General features: G+C 33.8%; 1 protein-coding gene across 1 annotated transcript in view; it reads left to right on the forward strand.

Annotated features, from left to right (window-relative positions):
• The window catches only part of LOC149787640 (protein fuzzy homolog), a 210,418-nt gene extending 194,061 nt beyond the window's left edge, over positions 1-16,357 (forward strand). The window contains exons 9-11 of the mRNA XM_089973821.1: positions 6,423-6,521; positions 13,501-13,633; positions 14,542-16,357. Coding sequence (XP_089829947.1) covers positions 6,423-6,521; positions 13,501-13,633; positions 14,542-14,599 — 290 coding nt within the window. The 3' untranslated portion in view covers positions 14,600-16,357. The remainder of the gene's footprint in view (positions 1-6,422; positions 6,522-13,500; positions 13,634-14,541) is intronic.
• The last annotated feature ends 6,542 nt before the right edge of the window (positions 16,358-22,899 follow it).

The following is a 22,899-nucleotide window of genomic DNA, read 5'->3' on the forward strand; positions in this document are numbered from 1 at the left end:
TATGTATGTATGACACACCGGTCTATCCTCTCATGCCTATGTATGTATGACACACTGGTCTATCCTCTCATGCCTATGTATGTATGACACACTGGTCTATCCTCTCATGCCTATGTATGTATGACACACTGATCTATCCTCTCATGCCTATGTATGTATGACACACTGGTCTATTCTCTCATGCCTATGTATGTATGACACACTGGTCTATCCTCTCATGCCTATGTATGTATGACACACTGGTCTATCCTCTCATGCCTATGTATGTATGACACACTGGTCTATCCTCTCATGCCTATGTATGTATGACACACTGGTCCATTCTCTCATGCCTATGTATGTATGACACACTGGTCTATCCTCTCATGCCTATGTATGTATGACACACTGGTCTATCCTCTCATGCCTATGTATGTATGACACACCGGTCTATACTCTCATGCCTATGTATGTATGACACACCGGTCTATACTCTCATGCCTATGTATGTATGACACACCGGTCTATCCTCTCATGCCTATGTATGTATGACACACTGGTCTATCCTCTCATGCCTATGTATGTATGACACACCGGTCTATACTCTCATGCCTATGTATGTATGACACACCGGTCTATCCTCTCATGCCTATGTATGTATGATACACTGGTCTATCCTCTCATGCCTATGTATGTATGACACACTGGTCTATCCTCTCATGCCTATGTATGTATGACACACTGATCTATCCTCTCATGCCTATGTATGTATGACACACCGGTCTATACTCTCATGCCTATGTATGTATGACACACCGGTCTATCCTCTCATGCCTATGTATGTATGACACACCGGTCTATACTCTCATGCCTATGTATGTATGACACACCGGTCTATCCTCTCATGCCTATGTATGTATGATACACTGGTCTATCCTCTCATGCCTATGTATGTATGACACACTGGTCTATCCTCTCATGCCTATGTATGTATGACACACTGATCTATCCTCTCATGCCTATGTATGTATGACACACTGGTCTATTCTCTCATGCCTATGTATGTATGACACACTGGTCTATCCTCTCATGCCTATGTATGTATGACACACTGGTCCATTCTCTCATGCCTATGTATGTATGACACACTGGTCTATCCTCTCATGCCTATGTATGTATGACACACTGGTCCATTCTCTCATGCCTATGTATGTATGACACACTGGTCTATCCTCTCATGCCTATGTATGTATGACACACTGGTCCATTCTCTCATGCCTATGTATGTATGACACACTGGTCTATCCTCTCATGCCTATGTATGTATGACACACTGGTCTATCCTCTCATGCCTATGTATGTATGACACACCGGTCTATCCTCTCATGCCTATGTATGTATGACACACCGGTCTATCCTCTCATGCCTATGTATGTATGACACACTGGTCTATCCTCTCATGCCTATGTATGTATGACACACTGGTCTATCCTCTCATGCCTATGTATGTATGACAAACTGGTCTATCCTCTCATGCCTATGTATGTATGACACACCAGTCTATCCTCTCATGCCTATGTATGTATGACACACTGATCTATCCTCTCATGCCTATGTATGTATGACACACTGGTCCATTCTCTCTTGCCTATGTATGTATGACACACTGGTCTATCCTCTCATGCCTATGTATGTATGACACACTGGTCTATCCTCTCATGCCTATGTATGTATGACACACCAGTCTATCCTCTCATGCCTATGTATGTATGACACACTGGTCTATTCTCTCATGCCTATGTATGTATGACACACTGATCTATACTCTCATGCCTATGTATGTATGACACACTGGTCTATACTCTCATGCCTATGTATGCATGACACACTGGTCTATACTCTCATGCCTATGTATGTATGACACACCGGTCTATCCTCTCATGCCTATGTATGTATGACACACTGGTCTATCCTCTCATGCCTATGTATGTATGACACACTGGTCTATTCTCTCATGCCTATGTATGTATGACACACTGGTCTATACTCTCATGCCTATGTATGTATGACACACTGGTCTATACTCTCATGCCTATGTATGTATGACACACCGGTCTATCCTCTCATGCCTATGTATGTATGACACACTGGTCTATCCTCTCATGCCTATGTATGTATGACACACTGGTCTATACTCTCATGCCTATGTATGTATGACACACCGGTCTATCCTCTCATGCCTATGTATGTATGACACACTGGTCTATACTCTCATGCCTATGTATGTATGACACACCGGTCTATCCTCTCATGCCTATGTATGTATGACACACTGGTCTATACTCTCATGCCTATGTATGTATGACACACCGGTCTATCCTCTCATGTCTATGTATGTATGACACACTGGTCTATACTCTCATGCCTATGTATGTATGACACACCAGTCTATCCTCTCATGCCTATGTATGTATGACACACTGGTCTATCCTCTCATGCCTATGTATGTATGACACACTGGTCTATCCTCTCATGCCTATGTATGTATGACACACTGGTCTATTCTCTCATGCCTGTGTGTATCACAATTTGTGGTTTATTCTTTTGTGCCATAGTATGACTCACTGTGGTCTATTCTCTCATGCTTGTGTATACGGGACAGATTGTATGCTATTTTTTTATGCCTATGTGTGAATGACACATTGAGGTGTATTCTATCATGCTTATACATCTCTGACACATTTCAAGATACCCTGTCATGCCAATGTATATATGACACAGGTTTCACATGTCAAGTAAGATGACTCTAAACCAAATGAATGAATTTCATGACACAAAATGAAGTCATCATGCTTATAGAATCAGTAGCATCTTGACTATTTCTATTTATAGAAGATGAACATTTTATAATTATTCTATTTTACAACACATTTTTTAATGTAAACTACTATATTGTTTTACTTTTTTTAATGAGATGGAAATTCCAGAGTGCACTACTGATATATTTACCAACTGTACTCACTTGTAAGTTGAGTCCAGCTGCAGAGACCTAGATCTGCTGTCACATAATGCACTGGCAGATCTGAGTCTATGCAATTTGTTAGGACTGATCTGTAGAAGAAACACAATAGACCATGATCTGCCAGTACATTATGTGAAGGCAGATCTGGGTGTATGATGTGTGCAGTTGGATTTGTAAGTGATTACAGATTGAAAGTCTATATAAATACTGATTTGCTGCCATTTTGATTTCAACTATTATTTCAGTATAGAAACTAGCTGTACATGCAGTCACAGACATACTTACCCCAGCGCTTTAGACATGCTATTTAGAATATTTTTTGTTTAATATAGCAAACTTCATGCATAAACCTCTCTCATGAGATTTTGGACCCAGAGATCAGAATATTTTCTACACATGTAAATATCCAGCAACAATACTGCATAGAGTAACATAAATATCAAGTAAAGAATCTGTGTGTGCTCAAAATTTCCCTTTTTTAACATTTGTTTTCAAGAAATTTCATCACAAATGGTTAAGAGGAAAAAGTTAAACTTTATTACTCATGTATACTAACCATGTATTTAGTCTGCAAAAGAGAAGCGATAATGAACAGAAGTCTGAAAATACCTTTTTTCAAGAACTTTTAATTATATGTCCCCAAAAATGAGCCAGAGGAAAAAAAAGTGAAATCTTGATGTCATCTGCACCAACTACATATCAAGTATACAAGGTTTCAGTTGAATCATCAAAGTGGTATGGAAGAAGAAATGGTTAACTTCTGAAATAGTCATTTTATTTTTTTTAATGTCCCCAATAATGAGGGAGAGGAGAAAAGTAAAACCTTATACCATCCACCTACTATCTCATTAGCCTATGAAGGACTGAATGAAAAATTTGTACTCTAATTACTCACTTATGAGTTCAACTGCAAACTGTACAGACCCAGATCTGCCCTTGCATAATGTGCTGGCAGATCTGGGTCTGCAGTTTGTTAGGAGTAATCAGTATAACAAACAGTATAGACCCTGATATGCCAGTGTATGATGCAATGTCAGATCAGGGTATATGTTGATTGCAGTTGGATGCAACTCATAGGCAAGTATATATGGTGTAAATTTGGAATAAAATCTTCCCTGAAGTGTCAGAGGAGAAGCAGTGTTGAGCTGAAGTACCAAAATATCACTTTTTGATACGTTTCAAGAAATTTTAAAAAAATGGGCCACAGGAAAAAGGTGTGAAGCATTATTGCACATCTAAATCAAACACACATCTCATCCACAAAGTTTAATTAAAATCCTTCAAGCAGTGTAGAAAGATAAGTGATGACTGACTACATCATGAATGGACAGATTAATGCATGTGAGCAACAACAGTATCTCTACTCTCTGATGAAGTGCAAGAATAATGAGAGAAAAATAATCCATGATTTCAATTGGTGTGGAATAGTTAAAATCCTCCCTCAGGGTCAGAATTGGTGAACTTGACAAAGTCTACATCCTTTCTACAAAACTCTGAACCTTGGATGGGATTTTTTTCTATCCCACACCAATGCATATAATTGCCTCCATTAGTACCATTAACCCAATTCTAACATTGCCCAGTCATAATGTTAGATGATAATGTTGAATAATATAGCTTGGCTTTAAAAAAGCAATATATGGCCCAGTAATGTGATAAATGGTATATCAGAGCAATATATGGACCAGTAATGTTATAAATGGTTTATCAAAGCAATATATGGTCCAGTAATGTGATAAATGGTATATCAAAGCAATATATGGACCAGTAATGCAATAAATGGTATATCAAAGCAATATATGGCCCAGTAATGTGATAAGTGGTATATCAAAGCAATATATGGCCCAGTAATGTAATCAATGGTATATCAAAGCAGTATATGTCCCAGTTATGTGTTTAATGTTACTGTCAAAGCAATATATGGCCCTGTAATGTGATAAATGGTATATCAACGCAATATATGGCCCAGTGATGAAGTAAATGGTATATCAAGGCAATATATGGCCCAATATGCAATAAATGGTATATCAAAGCAATATATGTCCCAGTTATGTGATCAATGTTGTTGTTGTTGTAGGGTTTAATGCCATTTTTCAGCACACGATAGGCTATACATGGCGGCCAGTATTAATGGTGGAGGAAGAACCCGGGAAAACCCCAGAAAGAACCACCGACCCACAAGAAGCTGCTGGCAAGCTTTCTCACATACCTACATTAGCGGAATCTGAGACTCGAATCCACACAGACAGAGGTGAGATGGCAGTGATCTGTAACGGAGAGCACTTTAGACCACTCAGCCACTTGGGGCCCCTGTGATCAATGTTATTACCAAAGCAATATATGGCCCAGTAATGTGATAAATGGTATATCAAGGCAATATATGGCCCAGTAATGAAATAAATGGTATGTCAAGGCAGTATATGGCCCAGTATGCAATAAATGGTATATCAAAGCTATATATGGCCCAGTTATGCAATCAATTTTACTGTCAAGGCAATATATGGCCCAGTATGCAATAAATGGTATGTCAAGGCAATATATGGCCCAGTATGCAATAAATGGTATATCAAAGCAAAAGACAGATAAACAGGAGTAAAAACAAAATTGATTATATTGTCTTTGAATTCTTTATACAGAATGAATGCAGGATACGTGCAGTTGTATGAAAGAAAGTATTTTTGCTAGAAAAACTGCATCTTACAAGTTTTATTTATAAAAATAAATATACTAATATTCATATATTCATCAAACATAATGATGTGTGGTAGGTCAGTGTCTGTTGTCATTTTTGTACTTGGTGTCCTTTTTACAGTTGTTTTATTTTTTACAGGAGAATTGTCATGAAACTCACCAAACTCATTATAATCATTCAGAAGTTTAGCAGGACGTGAATATAGATAGAGAAAATGTAGCTAATTCAGCATTTAAAGATGGCTGCATAGGTGGCCATTTTGAAAATCTTGTTAATTGTAATATAATTTGACCATGATCTCTTGAAGAGCTCTTTATAATGAATGGATCAGTAAAGTCACTAGCAGACAATTTTAAGTCTCAGTGGGTATAAATTTACCTTTGTGTAATTAAACAGGCTGTTGGTCCTGTGTGAGTTAAACCAAGTTTGTCATTCAATTCAGCCATTCTGAGAAGAGAGCCATAGTAGAGCTAAGTTGGCTGCCTCAGTGTGCCCTTTGCAAAGGCACTTGCCTCCCATTTCCTCAGCATAATGTAGAAAGTAATAACAAAATCAACATATGAATTACTAACATTTACACCAAGACCTTCTCTGCTCTAACTATTGTCTTACCTTTCCAGTGCTAAAGCATTTAAGCCTCGGATAACATTATTCTGGTAAGGGCCTATACTATTTACACAGATTGACAAGAATTTTTTATACTAGTATAATATTATACTTTGATTTCAGAGGACATGATCGATTCAAAAAGGCGGCTAGAGATATTGAGGTCATTCTACAAGCATGTAATGGGAACCTTCTTCCCGATGACTGATGATCCAGACAAAGGTACACCAAGATCTGGAGTATTTTTTTGTGTTTTTTTTGTTTTTCCCCTGATAGCATTCTGGAAATTGATTTAATTTAATCACAAATTTAGCAATTTAGCTATTGTTTACTATTGAAGTTTTTTTACAAGTAGAAATTAATTATAAGGTAAATAATAACGAACTTTTGTGACATGACGACACAAGATATTGTTCAGCATGAAATACAGTCAAACCAGTTCATAAAAACACCGAGGACCCACAATTTGTACATTTGAACACAAGTTTATACAAATATAGAACTCAATGCATAGAGTATTATACAGTGAAACAACTGTAAAACAAAAACCTTTGCCCAACAAATTTGGGTTTTGAGATGTTTTTGGTTTACTGAGATTTTTGCAGATGTGAACAGAAATGTCTTTTCTTAAGCACTTATTTGACGAGAGAATGTAATTATGAGACACATCACTGTCTGTGTAGGAGTGTATAAAATTAAGCTGTTAAATACATTACTAGGAGTATAATCTCGGATAATTTCTGGTGGTTTCTCTCTCAATATTCTTCCACTATCATTGTATCATCACAAGTGAATATCATCAGTCACAATTAGATAACAAGCAGATGAACAGTCTTTCTTAAATGGCTTACCTGCAGGCATTTAGTTATTAATAATTTTCCTTTAAAGATGGCCCTTTTTATGGTTCAAAGATTTCCAATTAGCCAATTGTCAGCCCTAATTTGTGGTGGTACATGCATCTAGTATTGTTTTAACCTTGTGTGCCCTTGGGACATTTTCTGGATCTTTGTCTCACAGATCAGCCTACTACAGCACTCACTAACCATAAATTTTCTCTTCTAACGCATGCCAGAAATTTTCCAGCCAAAACATATCTCCAAGTTTTAACTGAGTTTCAGTTTTATAGGATTTTTAAGGCATAACATTTAAATCTGGGATAAAATTTTGATTTTGTATTCAGAATTGATGGGTTTTTGGGCTTACTTTTGGGAAAGCTATGGTATTATAGAAGGAAAAATTTGGGAATCATATTATAGAAGTAAAAATTTGGGAATCATATTATAGCAGGAAAAATTTGCGAATCAAAAGAAATTCATGAGGGAATTGTATTCTGATGGTTCAGTTCTGAGGAGTTTCACTGTACATGCATGCATACATACATACGCACTAAATTATTACATGTGGAAATAGATTAAAATCTTATTTCTTGTTAATATGCAGGGTCTGAAATACTATAACATGAAGTACAAGTTTCATGCCATTATTTATTTAAAAAGATTTAGTTTTCTTTTTAAGCATCACTTTACACAGTCTAATATGTGTATTTTATGCATGACTTTACACATTCAAATACATGTACTTGTATTTTATACATCACTTTACACAGTCAAATATGTATTTCATGCATCACTTTACACATTCAAATACATGTATTTCATGCCTCACTTCACACATTCAAGTACGTGTATTTCATACCTCACTTGACACATTCAAATACATGTATTTTATGCATCACTTTACACATTCAAATATATGTATTTTATACATCACTTTACACATTCAAATACATGTATTTCATGCCTCACTTGACACATTCAAAAACATGTATTTCATGCCTCACTTCACACTTTCAAATACATTTATTTTATGCATCACTTTACACATTCAAATACATGTATTTCATTTATCACTTTACACATTCAAATACATGTATTTCATGCCTCACTTGACACATTCAAATACATGTATTTCACGCATCACTTGACACGCTCAAATACATATATTTCATGCATCACTTTACACATTCAAATACATGTATTTTATACATCACTTGACACATTTAAATACATATATTTTATACATCACTTGACACATTCAAATACATGTATTTCATGCATCACTTTACACATTCAAATACATGTATTTCATGCATCACTTTACACATTCAAATACATGTATTTTATACATCACTTGACACATTCAAATACATGTATTTTATATGCATCACTTTAGACATTCAAATACAAGTATTTTATGCATCACATTACACATTCAAATACATGTATTTTATGCATCACTTTACACATTCAAATACGTGTATTTCATGCCTCACTTGACACATTCAAATACATGTATTTTATGCATCACTTTAGACATTCAATACATGCATTTTATACATCACTTTACACATTCAAATACATGTATTTTATGCATCGCTTTACACATTCAAATACATGTATTTTATGTATCACTTTACACATTCAAATACGTGTATTTCATGCCTCACTTGACACATTCAAAAACATGTATTTCATGCCTCACTTCACACTTTCAAATACATTTATTTTATGCATCACTTTACACATTCAAATACATGTATTTCATTTATCACTTTACACATTCAAATACATGTATTTCATGCCTCACTTGACACATTCAAATACGTGTATTTCATGCATCACTTGACACGCTCAAATACATATATTTCATGCATCACTTTGCACATTCAAATACATGTATTTTATACATCACTTGACACATTTAAATACATATATTTTATACATCACTTGACACATTCAAATACATGTATTTCATGCATCACTTTACACATTCAAATACTTGTATTTTATACATCACTTGACATATTCAAATACATGTATTTTATATGCATCACTTTAGACATTCAAATACAAGTATTTTATATGCATCACTTGACACATTCAAATATATGTATTTTATATGCATCACTTGACACATTCAAATACATATTTTTTATGCATCACTTGACACATTCAAATACATGTATTTTATGCATCACTTTAGACATTAAAATACGTGTATTTCATGCCTCACTTGACACATTCAAATATGTGTATTTTATGCATCACTTTAGCCATTAAAATACGTGTATTTCATGCCACACTTGACACATTCAAATACATGTAATTTATGCATCACTTTACACATTCAAATACATGTATTTTATACATCACTTTACACATTCAAATATGTGTATTTTATGCCTCACTTGACACATTCAAATATATGTATTTTATGCCTCACTTGACAGATTCAAATACATGTATTTTATGTATCACTTTACACATTCAAATACGTGTATTTCATACCTCACTTTACACATTCAAATACATGTATTTCATGCCTCACTTGACACATTCAAATACGTGTATTTCATGCCTCACTTGACACATTCAAATATATGTATTTTATGCCTCACTTGACACATTCAAATACATGTATTTTATGCATCACTTTAGACATTCAAATACGTGTATTTCATGCCTCACTTGACACATTCAAATACATGTATTTTATGCATCACTTTACACATTCAAATACATGTATTTCATGCCTCACTTGACACATTCAAATATATGTATTTTATACCTCACTTGACACATTCAAATACATGTATTTTATGCATCACTTTAGACATTCAAATACATGCATTTTATGCATCACTTTAGACATTTAAATACATGTATTTTATACATCACTTGACACATTCAAATACATGTATTTCATGCATCACTTTACACATTCAGATACATGTATTTCATGCCTCACTTTACACATTCAAATACTTGTATTTTATACATCACTTGACACATTCAAATACATGTATTTTATATGCATCACTTTAGACATTCAAATACAAGTATTTTATATGCATCACTTGACACATTCAAATACATGTATTTTATATGCATCACTTGACACATTCAAATACATATTTTTTATGCATCACTTGACACATTCAAATACATGTATTTTATATGCATCACTTGACACATTCAAATACATGTATTTTATATGCATCACTTGACACATTCAAATACATGTATTTTATATGCATCACTTGACACATTCAAATACATGTATTTTATACATCACTTGACACATTCAAATACATGTATTTTATATGCATCACTTGACACATTCAAATACATGTATTTTATATGCATCACTTGACACATTCAAATACATGTATTTTATATGCATCACTTGACACATTCAAATACATGTATTTTATACATCACTTGACACATTCAAATACATGTATTTTATATGCATCACTTGACACATTCAAATACATGTATTTTATATGCATCACTTGACACATTCAAATACATGTATTTTATATGCATCACTTGACACATTCAAATACATGTATTTTATATGCATCACTTGACACATTCAAATACATGTATTTTATATGCATCACTTGACACATTCAAATACATGTATTTTATACATCACTTGACACATTCAAATACATGTATTTTATATGCATCACTTGACACATTCAAATACATGTATTTTATATGCATCACTTGACACATTCAAATACATGTATTTTATACATCACTTGACACATTCAAATACATGTATTTGATACATCACTTGACACATTCAAATATATGTATTTTATATGCATCACTTGACACATTCAAATACATGTATTTTATACATCACTTGACACATTCAAATACATGTATTTCATGCCTCACTTGACACATTCAAATACATGTATTTCATGCCTCACTTTGCACATTCAAATACATGTATTTTATGCATCACTTTACACATTCAAATACATGTATTTTATACGTCACTTGACACATTCAAATACATGTATTTTATACATCACTTGACACATTCAAATACATGTATTTTATACATCACTTGACACATTCAAATACATGTATTTCATGCCTCACTTGACACATTCAAATACATGTATTTCATGCCTCACTTTGCACATTCAAATACATGTATTTTATGCATCACTTGACACATTCAAATACATGTATTTCATGCATCACTTTGCACATTCAAATACATGTATTTTATGCATCACTTTAGACATTCAAATAATTGTATTTTATGCATCACTTTAGACATTCAAATACATGTATTTCATGCATCACTTTACACATTCAAATACATATATTTCATGCAAAACATTTTTTATGTGAAATATATGAGAGTTAGGTCTTTAAAAAGTTTTAAACAAACTTGATTCAGTTTCTCTATCAGTTGTTCAAATCAGTGTTCATAAATAAATTTTTAAGAAGTATATTTTAAAGTGCACAGATTAAAGAAGTTGGGGACCTTGGAATCCTAGCTTTTCACCTCTACTATCCTGAATTCAATCCCTGGTACTGAACACATACAGGGTAAGTGGTATGTGTAAGTGGCTGTCTATTCAGGTTTCTTGCACCCATTGGACATTTTTGGTACAAACATCTGAGCCGTAAAGTACAGAGTTTAACTTCATTTGAAGAATTCATGGTATTTTCTAGAAAATGATTTTTTGGAGACTGATATTAGTTATTACCAAAGTAAAATTAGCATAGTTTTGACTTTGACTAGTTGCAATTTGACCTGATGCCACCATACATAAACCATGTAAAAATCGAACTCCAGTCATTTTGAAGTTTGAATTTTTACCCTCAATAATGTCAAAGGTTTCCCATGCTATTCTGTGTGTGTGTGTGTGTGTATGCATGGGTCTCTGTATGTATGTGTATTTGTGTATGTGCATACATGGGTCTGTCTGTATGTCTGTGTCTGTGTGTATGCAAACATGGGTCTCTGTATGCCTCCTTGTGTGTGTGTGTGTTTGTGTGCACACGTGTGTGTGTTAAAAACCTGCAATTTCATTGCCAGCAGCCTTGACCTAAGACATATCATCTCAAAGAATTTAACAGAAGCTGCTACCATGCAAATGTACTATATCCATCAAGACTGGGTCCATGTAAGTAAGCTAAGTTATTATGCAGAAACCAGGAATGCAAATTCATGTTTAATGACCATTATCTTTAATCTGTTGATCACAGCTTCAAGAGGGATATGCCCTTTCTCCAATGGAATGGAACCATGAAGTTCATAAAAATTGGTTGTGAGAAACCTTGGGATATTTGTTGTTGTTTTGAGGGTTTTGTGCCATTTCTCAGCACAAGCTAGGCTATATATGGTGGGCGGTATAAGTGGTGGAGGAAGAACTGGCGAAAACCATGATAAGAACCACCAACCCATAAGAAACTTTTGGCAGGTTTCTCACATACCCACAATGGCTAAGCCCAAGACTAGACCCCATGCAGGGGTAAGATGACAGTGATTGGTTTGACCATTTGACCCCTTAGAAAACATGAGGAAAGTGGACTTGTCATGTGGATCCCAAAATGTCAATTTTAGCTCCAGTAACATTGACTTTTCATGTCTGGGCACAAGATGATTCTGCCACATTGTTGACTACTGAAAAACTTTAAAAATTGGATCCACAAAGCTTAGAAGAAACCAAAACAACTGCAATGCCCACTCCAGTGACCTTGACCTTTCATCTCTTAGTCTCATAATTAACAGGGAACTGCCCCAGCCCAAATGTAGTCAGTTGATAAAGTTACATGAAAATAAGACCTAGGAAGCTTGTCATACAGAAGAAAGATTCAGTTTCACCTCCTAAGTGCCCCAAAATCAATAGACTTTCCTGCCTCTACTTACATTTTGAGGAAACAGGACATTGGCAAGCTAAAGTTTTGTTGCAGAAATCATCTTGTCTACCAAAGGACAGAAGGACATAGCTATTGCTATTCCCCTGTACCTTCATTTGCAGGGGGAGGGGAGATTAAAAAAACTTGATGTATTTTGATATTGTTAAGATCTATAAAAACTACTTTTGATCACATGACACAACATGGCAACAGAAAGAGATCAGGTGACACTTGGAACATCATGGATCATTTGCATTGCATCTGTTGTAATGCATTTTGCTGGAGGTGAATCACCCATACCCATGCAATTTATGTGTAATCCTACAATTCCAGTTTTTTTCAACTTTGACAGATGTGCCAGAGATATTTCTATTGAGTATTAAATAATGTTTAAACTTTTTACAATTAGCTATTCAAATGGTTTCTTTATCATTTATCATTCAAATCTTGACCAAATTTTTCAGGTCAAGAAGAAATTTGTCACCAAGCTCAGGAGTCGTACATCAGTACAGACAGTCACAAATGTTACACTATCCTGTCTGAACCACACCAGATATTTGTCCTTTATACTGCCAATATACCAACATTTGCCATGAGGTATGATAACAGCAAAATATAGTTATGAAGAAATTTACAAAATTTACATCCTTCTGTGTTGAAAAGAAAACATTGCTTTTGAAAAATATGAATTGCATGGAAACCTAGTTTAGCAATATGAAAGAGCTTCTTTAACTGCTTGTGAAGTTCTTCATGATATTTGTGTGAGCCTCCTGTTGAGCTCTGTTATATAAAATGTCATAAATAACATAGAATTGGGCAATACCATATGTACTCGCATAACACATAATATGCTAGCATATCGGGGTCTATTTTATTTCCTCTACTGATTATCTGCTGGGACATTATGCAGTGGCAGATCTGGGTCAGTGCAGTTTGCACTTGGGCTTGACTTGTGAGCAAATACTGTATTTGAATTTAAGGACATTAATGGTAGTTTTACCTTCTTTTTTTGGGACAAGTCACCCAACTAGAAGTTAACCAACATTACCATCCTTGAATCCTTAAAAACATTCTAAGACACTTTGGAAAATTTTAATTTTTTTAAATAAAAGAGTCAAAATGTAATCTCCATTGAACTATGCAACAGAGAGAGAGAGAGATATGGCATCACAATGTCGTCAGTGAGAGAGACAGAGAGAGAGAGAGATGGCATCACAATGTCAGCAGTGTTTTGTGTTGTAGATTTTGATATGAAACCAGACATATAGTAAATCACATTTGTAAATTTGTAGATTTTTTATAATGCTTGTTTTGCCATCAGTAGAAAATTAGTTGTACTCCATCCAAGTAATCGGATTTTCTTTTTTGATGAGTACAACATATATATGATGTAATTATTTTGCTGTTAGACAGCCATCAATTTTGGATTGATTTTTATTAATAATTTATCAGTATTATTCTTGTTTTATACCACAACAAATATTAAAGTTTTCTATCCTTTTCAGATCTGTCACTCAGAAGACCTTGAGTCTCCTTCTGAAGGACAAACACATCCAGATTTGACCTTTGTACCACTTTTACTGACCAAACAATCATCCTATATAGGACTCCATGGGCAAGCCAGGGAAAGTATATAAAACCCTCCACTAACTAACGCATACACCTAGAAAATATATAAGGTGTGACATATCATTTCCACTCCAGATGCAGGTCACTGCACATCCAGGCAGGAAGACCAGGATAATGTCCACTGGTACAGGAGTCTCCTGACTGATCCAGGAAGGATACAATATGCATACTTTTTTATATGATAGCATGCAAATACTATGTTGTAGTATCATGTGAGCTGATGCTGAATCCAAACCATGTAGAATTTATGACTTATACATCTTAAATGTTTAATTTATATAAGCTGATATAGGAACACATTTTGATGAATTTGTTAATTAAGAAGAATTTGACCAGTCAACACAGTTTGATTAATTAAAAATGATTAGACTATTCAACACATTTTGATGAATTAAGAAGAATTAGACTATTCAACACATTTTGATGAATTAAGAAGGATTAGACTATTCAACAAATTTTGATGAATTAAGAAGGATTAGACTATTCAACAAATTTTGATGAATTGGCAACAAGGATTTGACACGATGAATTAAGGATTAGACTATTCAACACATTTTGATGAATTGGTAACAAGGATTTGACACGATGAATTAAGGATTAGACTATTCAACACATTTTGATGAATTAAGAAGGATTAGACTATTCAACACATTTTGATGAATTAAGAAGGATTAGACTATTCAATGCATTTTGATGAATTGGTAACAAGGATTTGACACGATGAATTAAGGATTAGACTATTCAACACATTTTGATGAATTAAGAAGGATTAGACTATTCAACACATTTTGATGAGTTATGAAGGATTAGACTATTCAACACATTTTGATGAATTAAGAAGGATTAGACTATTCAACACATTTTGATGAATTATGAAGGATTAGACTATTCAACACATTTTGATGAATTATGAAGGATTAGACTATTCAACACATTTTGATGAATTAAGAAGGATTAGACTATTCAACACATTTTGATGAATTAAGAAGGATTAGACTATTCAATACATTTTGATGAATTAAGAAGGATTAGGCTATTCATCACATTTTGATGAATTAAGAAGGATTAGAATATTCAACACATTTTGATGAATTAAGAAGGATTAGAATATTCAACTCATTTTGATGAATTAAGAAGGATTAGAATATTCAACACATTCAGCTGGAAGAAGATACTTGAGAGTCTTTTCATTCTTGACATCATCAAGGACTTGACCAATAGCACTTCAGCATCATGGTGTCACCAGTATACAGGAAGGGGTGGGGTAGGCTGACAGCATGTCTGTTAAAACATAGTCCAGACTCTTAATGAATGTAAATGAGATTTAAATTTTCAACCTAATTCTGGAAACTTTCGTGATTATATTTGAGATAAAATGTTCATGATTACTGCTTGAAATAAGACTTTCTTGATTCTGTTTGAGATATTCTGTACCAGCCTGTAGTTTAATAAAAGTGTGCAAAATACTGATATAAATATGGTCTCCTCTTTGACATTGGACTTGGATAAGTATTATTATCCATTTTCTTGCTACTGAGATTAATGGTAAAAAGGTGAATTTTGGTATACACTACATATCAGCCATACCATATATTTGGTGGGACATGAGCTAACCAGTGATAAATGTTACTTGCATTAAATACCAAAAAAAATATTTAAAACCTAAACAGAAAATAAAATGTTTATTAAGAGCATCCTCTTGGCTTTTGCATAGAGTAAACAAATCCAATAGGTGTGACTGAGCTGGTTCTGGAAAGGTCATCTGCACTAACAATTCCAGCCATTTAATTCTGATACAACCATTTCCACATAATACATGTACAAGCTAATGTATAGGTATGCTGATCTTGGGAAAGGTTATATCTATGTTAATGCCATGTACAAGTAAAATCATCATAATATTTGTGAATCTATAACTCATGTACTGGACTTTATTGAAATGTAGAAAAATAAGACATGTATTTACAACTTGATTAGTGTAATGTTACCTATTAGTTACCTATTAATATACGAAACAAATTTCCAATTATGATACATCTGAGCAGGAAAAATTATGACAGTTTCTACATGGTTGAGACAAAGGTTGAGTTTCCTTGTTTAGTTTCCATGAACACAATAATCTTTAAACCAAAATATTTTTTTTTCCATTTCTTTATAATAGCAAATCATAAATCATGTAGTTTATTTCAGTTTCAAACACCCATAACATTGTAGTATCTTTTAGTGATTCCACTGAATCACAAAGTTTACTACCCACCTTTCAGTCCTACAATACAATGTGTCCATGATTTGGTTACATGCATGACATATGACTATAGGATTTAGTTACATGACTGACATCATACAGTGTCTGTAGGGTTTGGATACATGCATGACATCATACAATGTGTCTGTAGGGTTTGGATATATGCCTGACATCATACAGTGTCTGTAGGGTTTGGATACATGCATGACATCATACAGTATGTCTGTAGGGTTTGGATACATGCATGACATCATACAATGTGTCTGTAGGGTTTGGATACATGCCTGACATCATACGGTGTGTCTGTAGGGTTTGGATACATGCCTGACATAATACAGTGTCTGTAGGGTTTGGATACATGCATGACATCATACAATGTGTCTGTAGGGTTTGGATACATGCATGACATCATACGGTGTGTCTGTTGGGTTTGGCTTACATGCCTGGCATAATGCAGTGTGTCTGTAGGGTTTGGCTACATGCATGACATCATACAATGTGTCTGTAGGGTTTGGATACATGCATGACATCATACGGTGTGTCTGTAGGGTTTGGCTTACATGCCTGGCATAATGCAGTGTGTCTGTAGGGTTTGGCTACATGCATGACATCATACAGTGTGTCTGTCGAGTTTGGTTACATGCATGACATGACATCAGTGTGTGTGTAGGGGTTTGGTTACATGCATGACATATGACTATAGGATTTAGTTACATACATGATATCATAGTGTGTCTGTAGGGTTTGGTTACATGCATGACATACAGTCTGTTAGGTTTGGTTACATGTATGACATCACAGGGACATAGGTCTATTGCTTTTTTAATAATAATAAAAATTCTTTATTCAGTAATTTTGGCCACCGACCCATATTACAAAATACAAGTAAATATAATGTGTGCCATGGTTTAAAGAAGTTAAAAATGGTGTTCATCATGAGTATAGATACATACTTTCCATTAATCAGTGCATTATTTTATAAAGATGTTACTATGTCTAAGTATATTATTCACCATTCATTTGAGTTATCAAAGATTGTCTAAGATGAAAAGCCAAATTGATGTAGTAAGAAAGATTTCTTATAATTAATATATTGCTGTGGCTCATTAGGGATACAAATTGTTCTACCAACGGAAAGAGATAATAAATTTCATTGAAGTATTTCGTATAAGGTAGTGAGCTGGACAAACATGAACAAAATGGAATTTATCTTCTACCAAATAAACATTATTTTTCCCGCATCATTCACAATACCTATTATTCCTCTCCATCCTGCCATGCCTACGTGTCTCTATTTTCAGGGTATGCACGGAGCATCTAAATATAGCAATTAATTTCCTAAGAAAATACAATAATCCAAATTAGAGGCATTTTTCTGGTCCTAATTCGGTTTTACACATGCTATAATACCCACATTAATGTGAGTTGTTAATATCACTTGGCCAGTTGTTGAATTCTTTATTCATTGCAAAAATAGTGCAAAAAATTGTTTTTTGTCTCCAACATTTTGATTTAGCCAAACATATCCAAAACTGTAACGAAATAACATGTCTTTAAGTTTTTTGGGCCCAGGTGACACAGTTTCATCTAATCTTTTCAACACAAAATAACACTGGTGTGGGTATCGAGCTGAAGGCATTCTTACAACCTTCAACCAGTATTTAGCGCATCATAAAAAATATGAGGTACAGAAGTATCTTCCACACTCCCTTAACACAATTGTATTATTGGTAGATTTAGGAACACCTAAATATTGTTTGCAAAAATTCTATTGCACGATTTCAGTATCTCTACTAAATTCATATATCTAAACTTCTGACCCATAGCAAGCAAATGGTTTTATTACTGAATCAAAAAATTTAAATGCGTCCTCTAAAGAAGCCAAATCATTTTTGATAATTCAAAATCTTTCAAGTTGCTTTCTTTGCCTGAGCTGCTAGTATCTGCTTTGCTTTCATCCAAACCAACTTTGGGGTGAAAAATATACCCATGTACTTGTAATAAGGCACACATTCAATACAACTTTTTTTAAAAACTATACATTTGCTTGAGATATCCTCCATTTCTGAAAACAGTGATTTTAGTTTTATCAAGATTGACCATCATATCAGTTTTATCACAAAAACGTTCGATAACATTTATTTGGTTCTGAAGTAGTTTACTGTATGGGCACAATTAGCAACATCATCGGCATAAAGTACTGCAAAAATAGCATCAATATCTTCTGAGATAAATACATCTCTGTTACATTTGAGCTTCAGCTGTGTTATCAAATTATGAATAAAAAAGGAAAACATGATAGGGCTTGAAACACAACCTTTCCTTGTTCCTAATGTACATTTGAAATAAGTAGTTAAACCTTTGGGTGTTTGGACACAGCTTTTTAGATTTCTATGCATATCTATTAAAATGTTTACTATTTTACCATTCATACCCTTGTGTATTATTGATGACCATAATATATCATGCTGTACTTTATTAAAAGCTTTTTTAAAATTGACAAAAAGACAATAAAATCTACCTTTTCTTTTGGATATATATTTCTGAGCTAAATCCCAAATGACAAAGATATTGTTGCATGTGGAGTATTGTTTCCTAAATATTGTTTCCTAAAGCCTATCTGTACTTTGTCTAAAACACCATGTTCTTCCACCCACATGTATATATGAGAGTTCAATATACATGAATCAGTAAAGACTTTGCATAGAGTATCAATAAGAGAAATACATCTGTAATTGTTTTGGATCACTCTTCTCACCGCATTTATATATAGGACAGATAATACTCTTCTCCCACTGTTTAGGAAAATAACCGGATTCAAAGATTGTGTTGAATAGAGCATTATGGAATGGTAAGATCATTTCCTTCATGCACTGATAATACAGAGTAGGTATCATATCAGGTCCAGGGGTTTTGTTTTTGATTTTAAGTAAACTTCTCATAATTTCATCATTTGTAACTGGAGTATTTAAGTCATCAACCTATAAGTGAGGTACTTCTTCACTAACAATATTTTCAGAGTCATCTAACTCACATACAGGTTTCTTCAATAAAAATTTGAAGTATTCATACCAGTGGGGGTGGGGATATATTCTACTTCTTGTTGAGAATAATGTTTCCTGTTTCAAAATATTCCAGAATTGTCTGTATTGATAAAGTCCTTCAGATGGACATGTCCTTCATGAACATCTTATGACCAATGTATGTATTTTGTCTTTGTATGCTTCTTTGGTCAATTTATCTTACAAGTATATCATGTTCAGTGTTGTAACATAGACATATACATGCTACTTGTACAGAGAGAAAAGGTTCATTTATAAGGTGCCATTTATAGAAATTGTACACTATTGCCTCATTTTACTGTATCTTGATAACTCTCAAACCTCTTTATAAAATGGAAGCAATAGTGAATTCCATTTTTTTCTTTATGGAAAATGCAAAAAATTCCAGCTCCTATTAGCTTAACATTTAAAAATCATTTTCAAAACTGGTAAATGAAAACTAAATATATTGCTTAATGTATCACTGAAATGGCAGTTAGTGTTCGTTAATTAGGAATTACTGCTTAAATGTTATAAATAAAAATATATAAAAATATTTTCTCAATATACTCTGTAATAAAATCTTGATCAATTAAAATGGTGGGAAATGCCTACTTGTAGCAGTTCTGTAAGAAATAAATATGAGCTAAAGAAGTCTTTTCAAGTGAAATCCATGTTTTAATTATTTTTATTTTAACTTAATCATGTTAAATGTGATATGCCACCTTTTTTCAAACATGAAAAGAGGCAGCCAGCTGTCATAAACATGCCTGCTAGTGTCTCTATGAGAACCTATTTAAGTGCTTACTCAGTGGCTAAGCTAGATTTATTTTGACAACTTGTTGGGAATTAAAGGTCCTTTGGCATGATAACACAAATTAATTACTGGTAACTGACTAATTGCATCAGCTAATTGCTATATAGGATAAATGCCTAGAATGCAATAACAACTGTGTATGGGGCTGGCCTAATTTCTTTTTAAGATCACACACCATAGACAACTCATAAGTTCTAGCTTTTGCCTTATCTAAGGATTGTTCTTCAAAATTTGCAGTAATACGTTTAAAAATAAACTTATAAAGGTTATAATAAAATGACTGTACAAATTTATGTCTTTTCTGTTCCCTTTTGATTAATTTTATTTCTTCAGTTTGGTTGCAGTGTTTCAGGACTGTGTAACTACTCTGTGCCAACTGTTTTATTAGTACAAAAATATAGAATTGTAGTCTATCATTGTTGTGTACTATCAACAAGGTGACATTTAAAATCAACCAAAGCATACACATTGATGGGTTTGGCTCTGCAAGTTTTACGAGTGTAATTATAGGTATGAAGCTTTAGTTCACTGGTGTCTGCTTACAATGGATAGAGGTGTTCTGACCTGAAAAGAGAAGCAACTCCAACTTACTAATACCTAATTTGTGAGGACTGCATGTCCACTTGACCAGACAACTTACCATAATGCCATGATATGAATGTTCTAATCCATATATGATATCAAGATAATTTAATGATATTTAATATACATCTCTGTTAAAGATATTTAAATAAGTAAATCAAAAGGATTTGATTATATTTTGTGGGCACAAGTGTTTGTATATTTATGCCATTTTTCAGCACACAATAGGCTATTTATGGCAGCCAGTATTAATGGTGAAGGAAGAACCTGAGTAAACCCCCGGAAAGAACCACCGACCCATGAGAAGCTACTGGCAAGCTTTCTCATATATCCACAATGGCCGAATCTGAGACTCGAACTCATGCAGACAGAGGTGAGATGGCAGTGATCCATAATGGAGAGCGCTTTAAACCACTCGGGGCCCCCTGTGGGCACAAGTCCTTTGTGATTGTTGTTGTAGATAAATACAGTAAAAAATACTGGAATATCTGTCAGTACCTCTTGTTTCTTCAAAGATGTAGGAAATGGTTCTTTATGTACATGGATTCAGTGCCATAACAAATGTATCACTATTACAAAATTCCTAACATAGACATATTAATAGAGTTAAATACTGTGAATTGACTATTTTTCATTTAATTCATGGTTGATACAAGACACAAATTTAAAGATCCATTGACTGATTTTCATTGTGAAAACAATAAGATTTTTTCTCCAATCCACAAACTTAAATAATTATGAAAAAAACCCACAAAAATCCATAGGCTGGAAATAAATTCACTGTGGTTAATTTATGTAATTTTAATTATTGGTATGGACATGAATTGCCATATTGAAGGTATGATCGTAAGGTATAGTTCTTTTTTGATGATAAATGTATCTGCTACAACTTATGTGCAGATGTAATTGACTCATAAAAGAATCAACTTTGTTCATTTTAAGGAAAAATAAGCAAAACTTGTTCATATACTGAAAGCTGGTCTATCATGTTTAGGTTATTACAGGTTAAAATTGTACATGTTATATTGAAATACAATCACAGTGGCTTGAACACATTTCAGACATCCTGAACAGATTGAACATGACATGAAATAAATTTTATAGCTATATAAATACTCATTCCCTCATACTATTGGTCCCTTAAACTGATTTTTTAATTCTCTTGGGTGACAGGCTATCAATAGTCTGCTTATTTGCCCTTCTTGGATGTGTAAGCACTTTGAATTGGTCAGTGGCTGTATATAATCACTGTTGATTCAAAGACAGTAAACTAGAAAAAGGTTAATTCTGGCACTGATAGGAAAAATTATTTTGAAAACAGTTGTAGATGTAACATGCTTTCTGATTGGTTGAAAATCAAAATATGTGGCAATAAATTCTGCCATTTACAAAAGAAAATTTGTATGCCATTCTAACAGCATGACTCTTCTGGTAATGTACAGGTATGGAGAATTAAATTTGGGCTGTGTTTTGCCAAAATTCTGGTAATGTACAGGTACAGAGAATCAAATTTGGGCCGTGTTTTGCCAAAATTCTGGTAATGTACAGG

Source organism: Sinohyriopsis cumingii, chromosome 11, assembly GCF_028554795.1.
Source record: "Sinohyriopsis cumingii isolate HCF-2022 chromosome 11, ASM2855479v2, whole genome shotgun sequence".
Lineage (NCBI taxonomy): Eukaryota > Metazoa > Mollusca > Bivalvia > Unionida > Unionidae > Sinohyriopsis > Sinohyriopsis cumingii.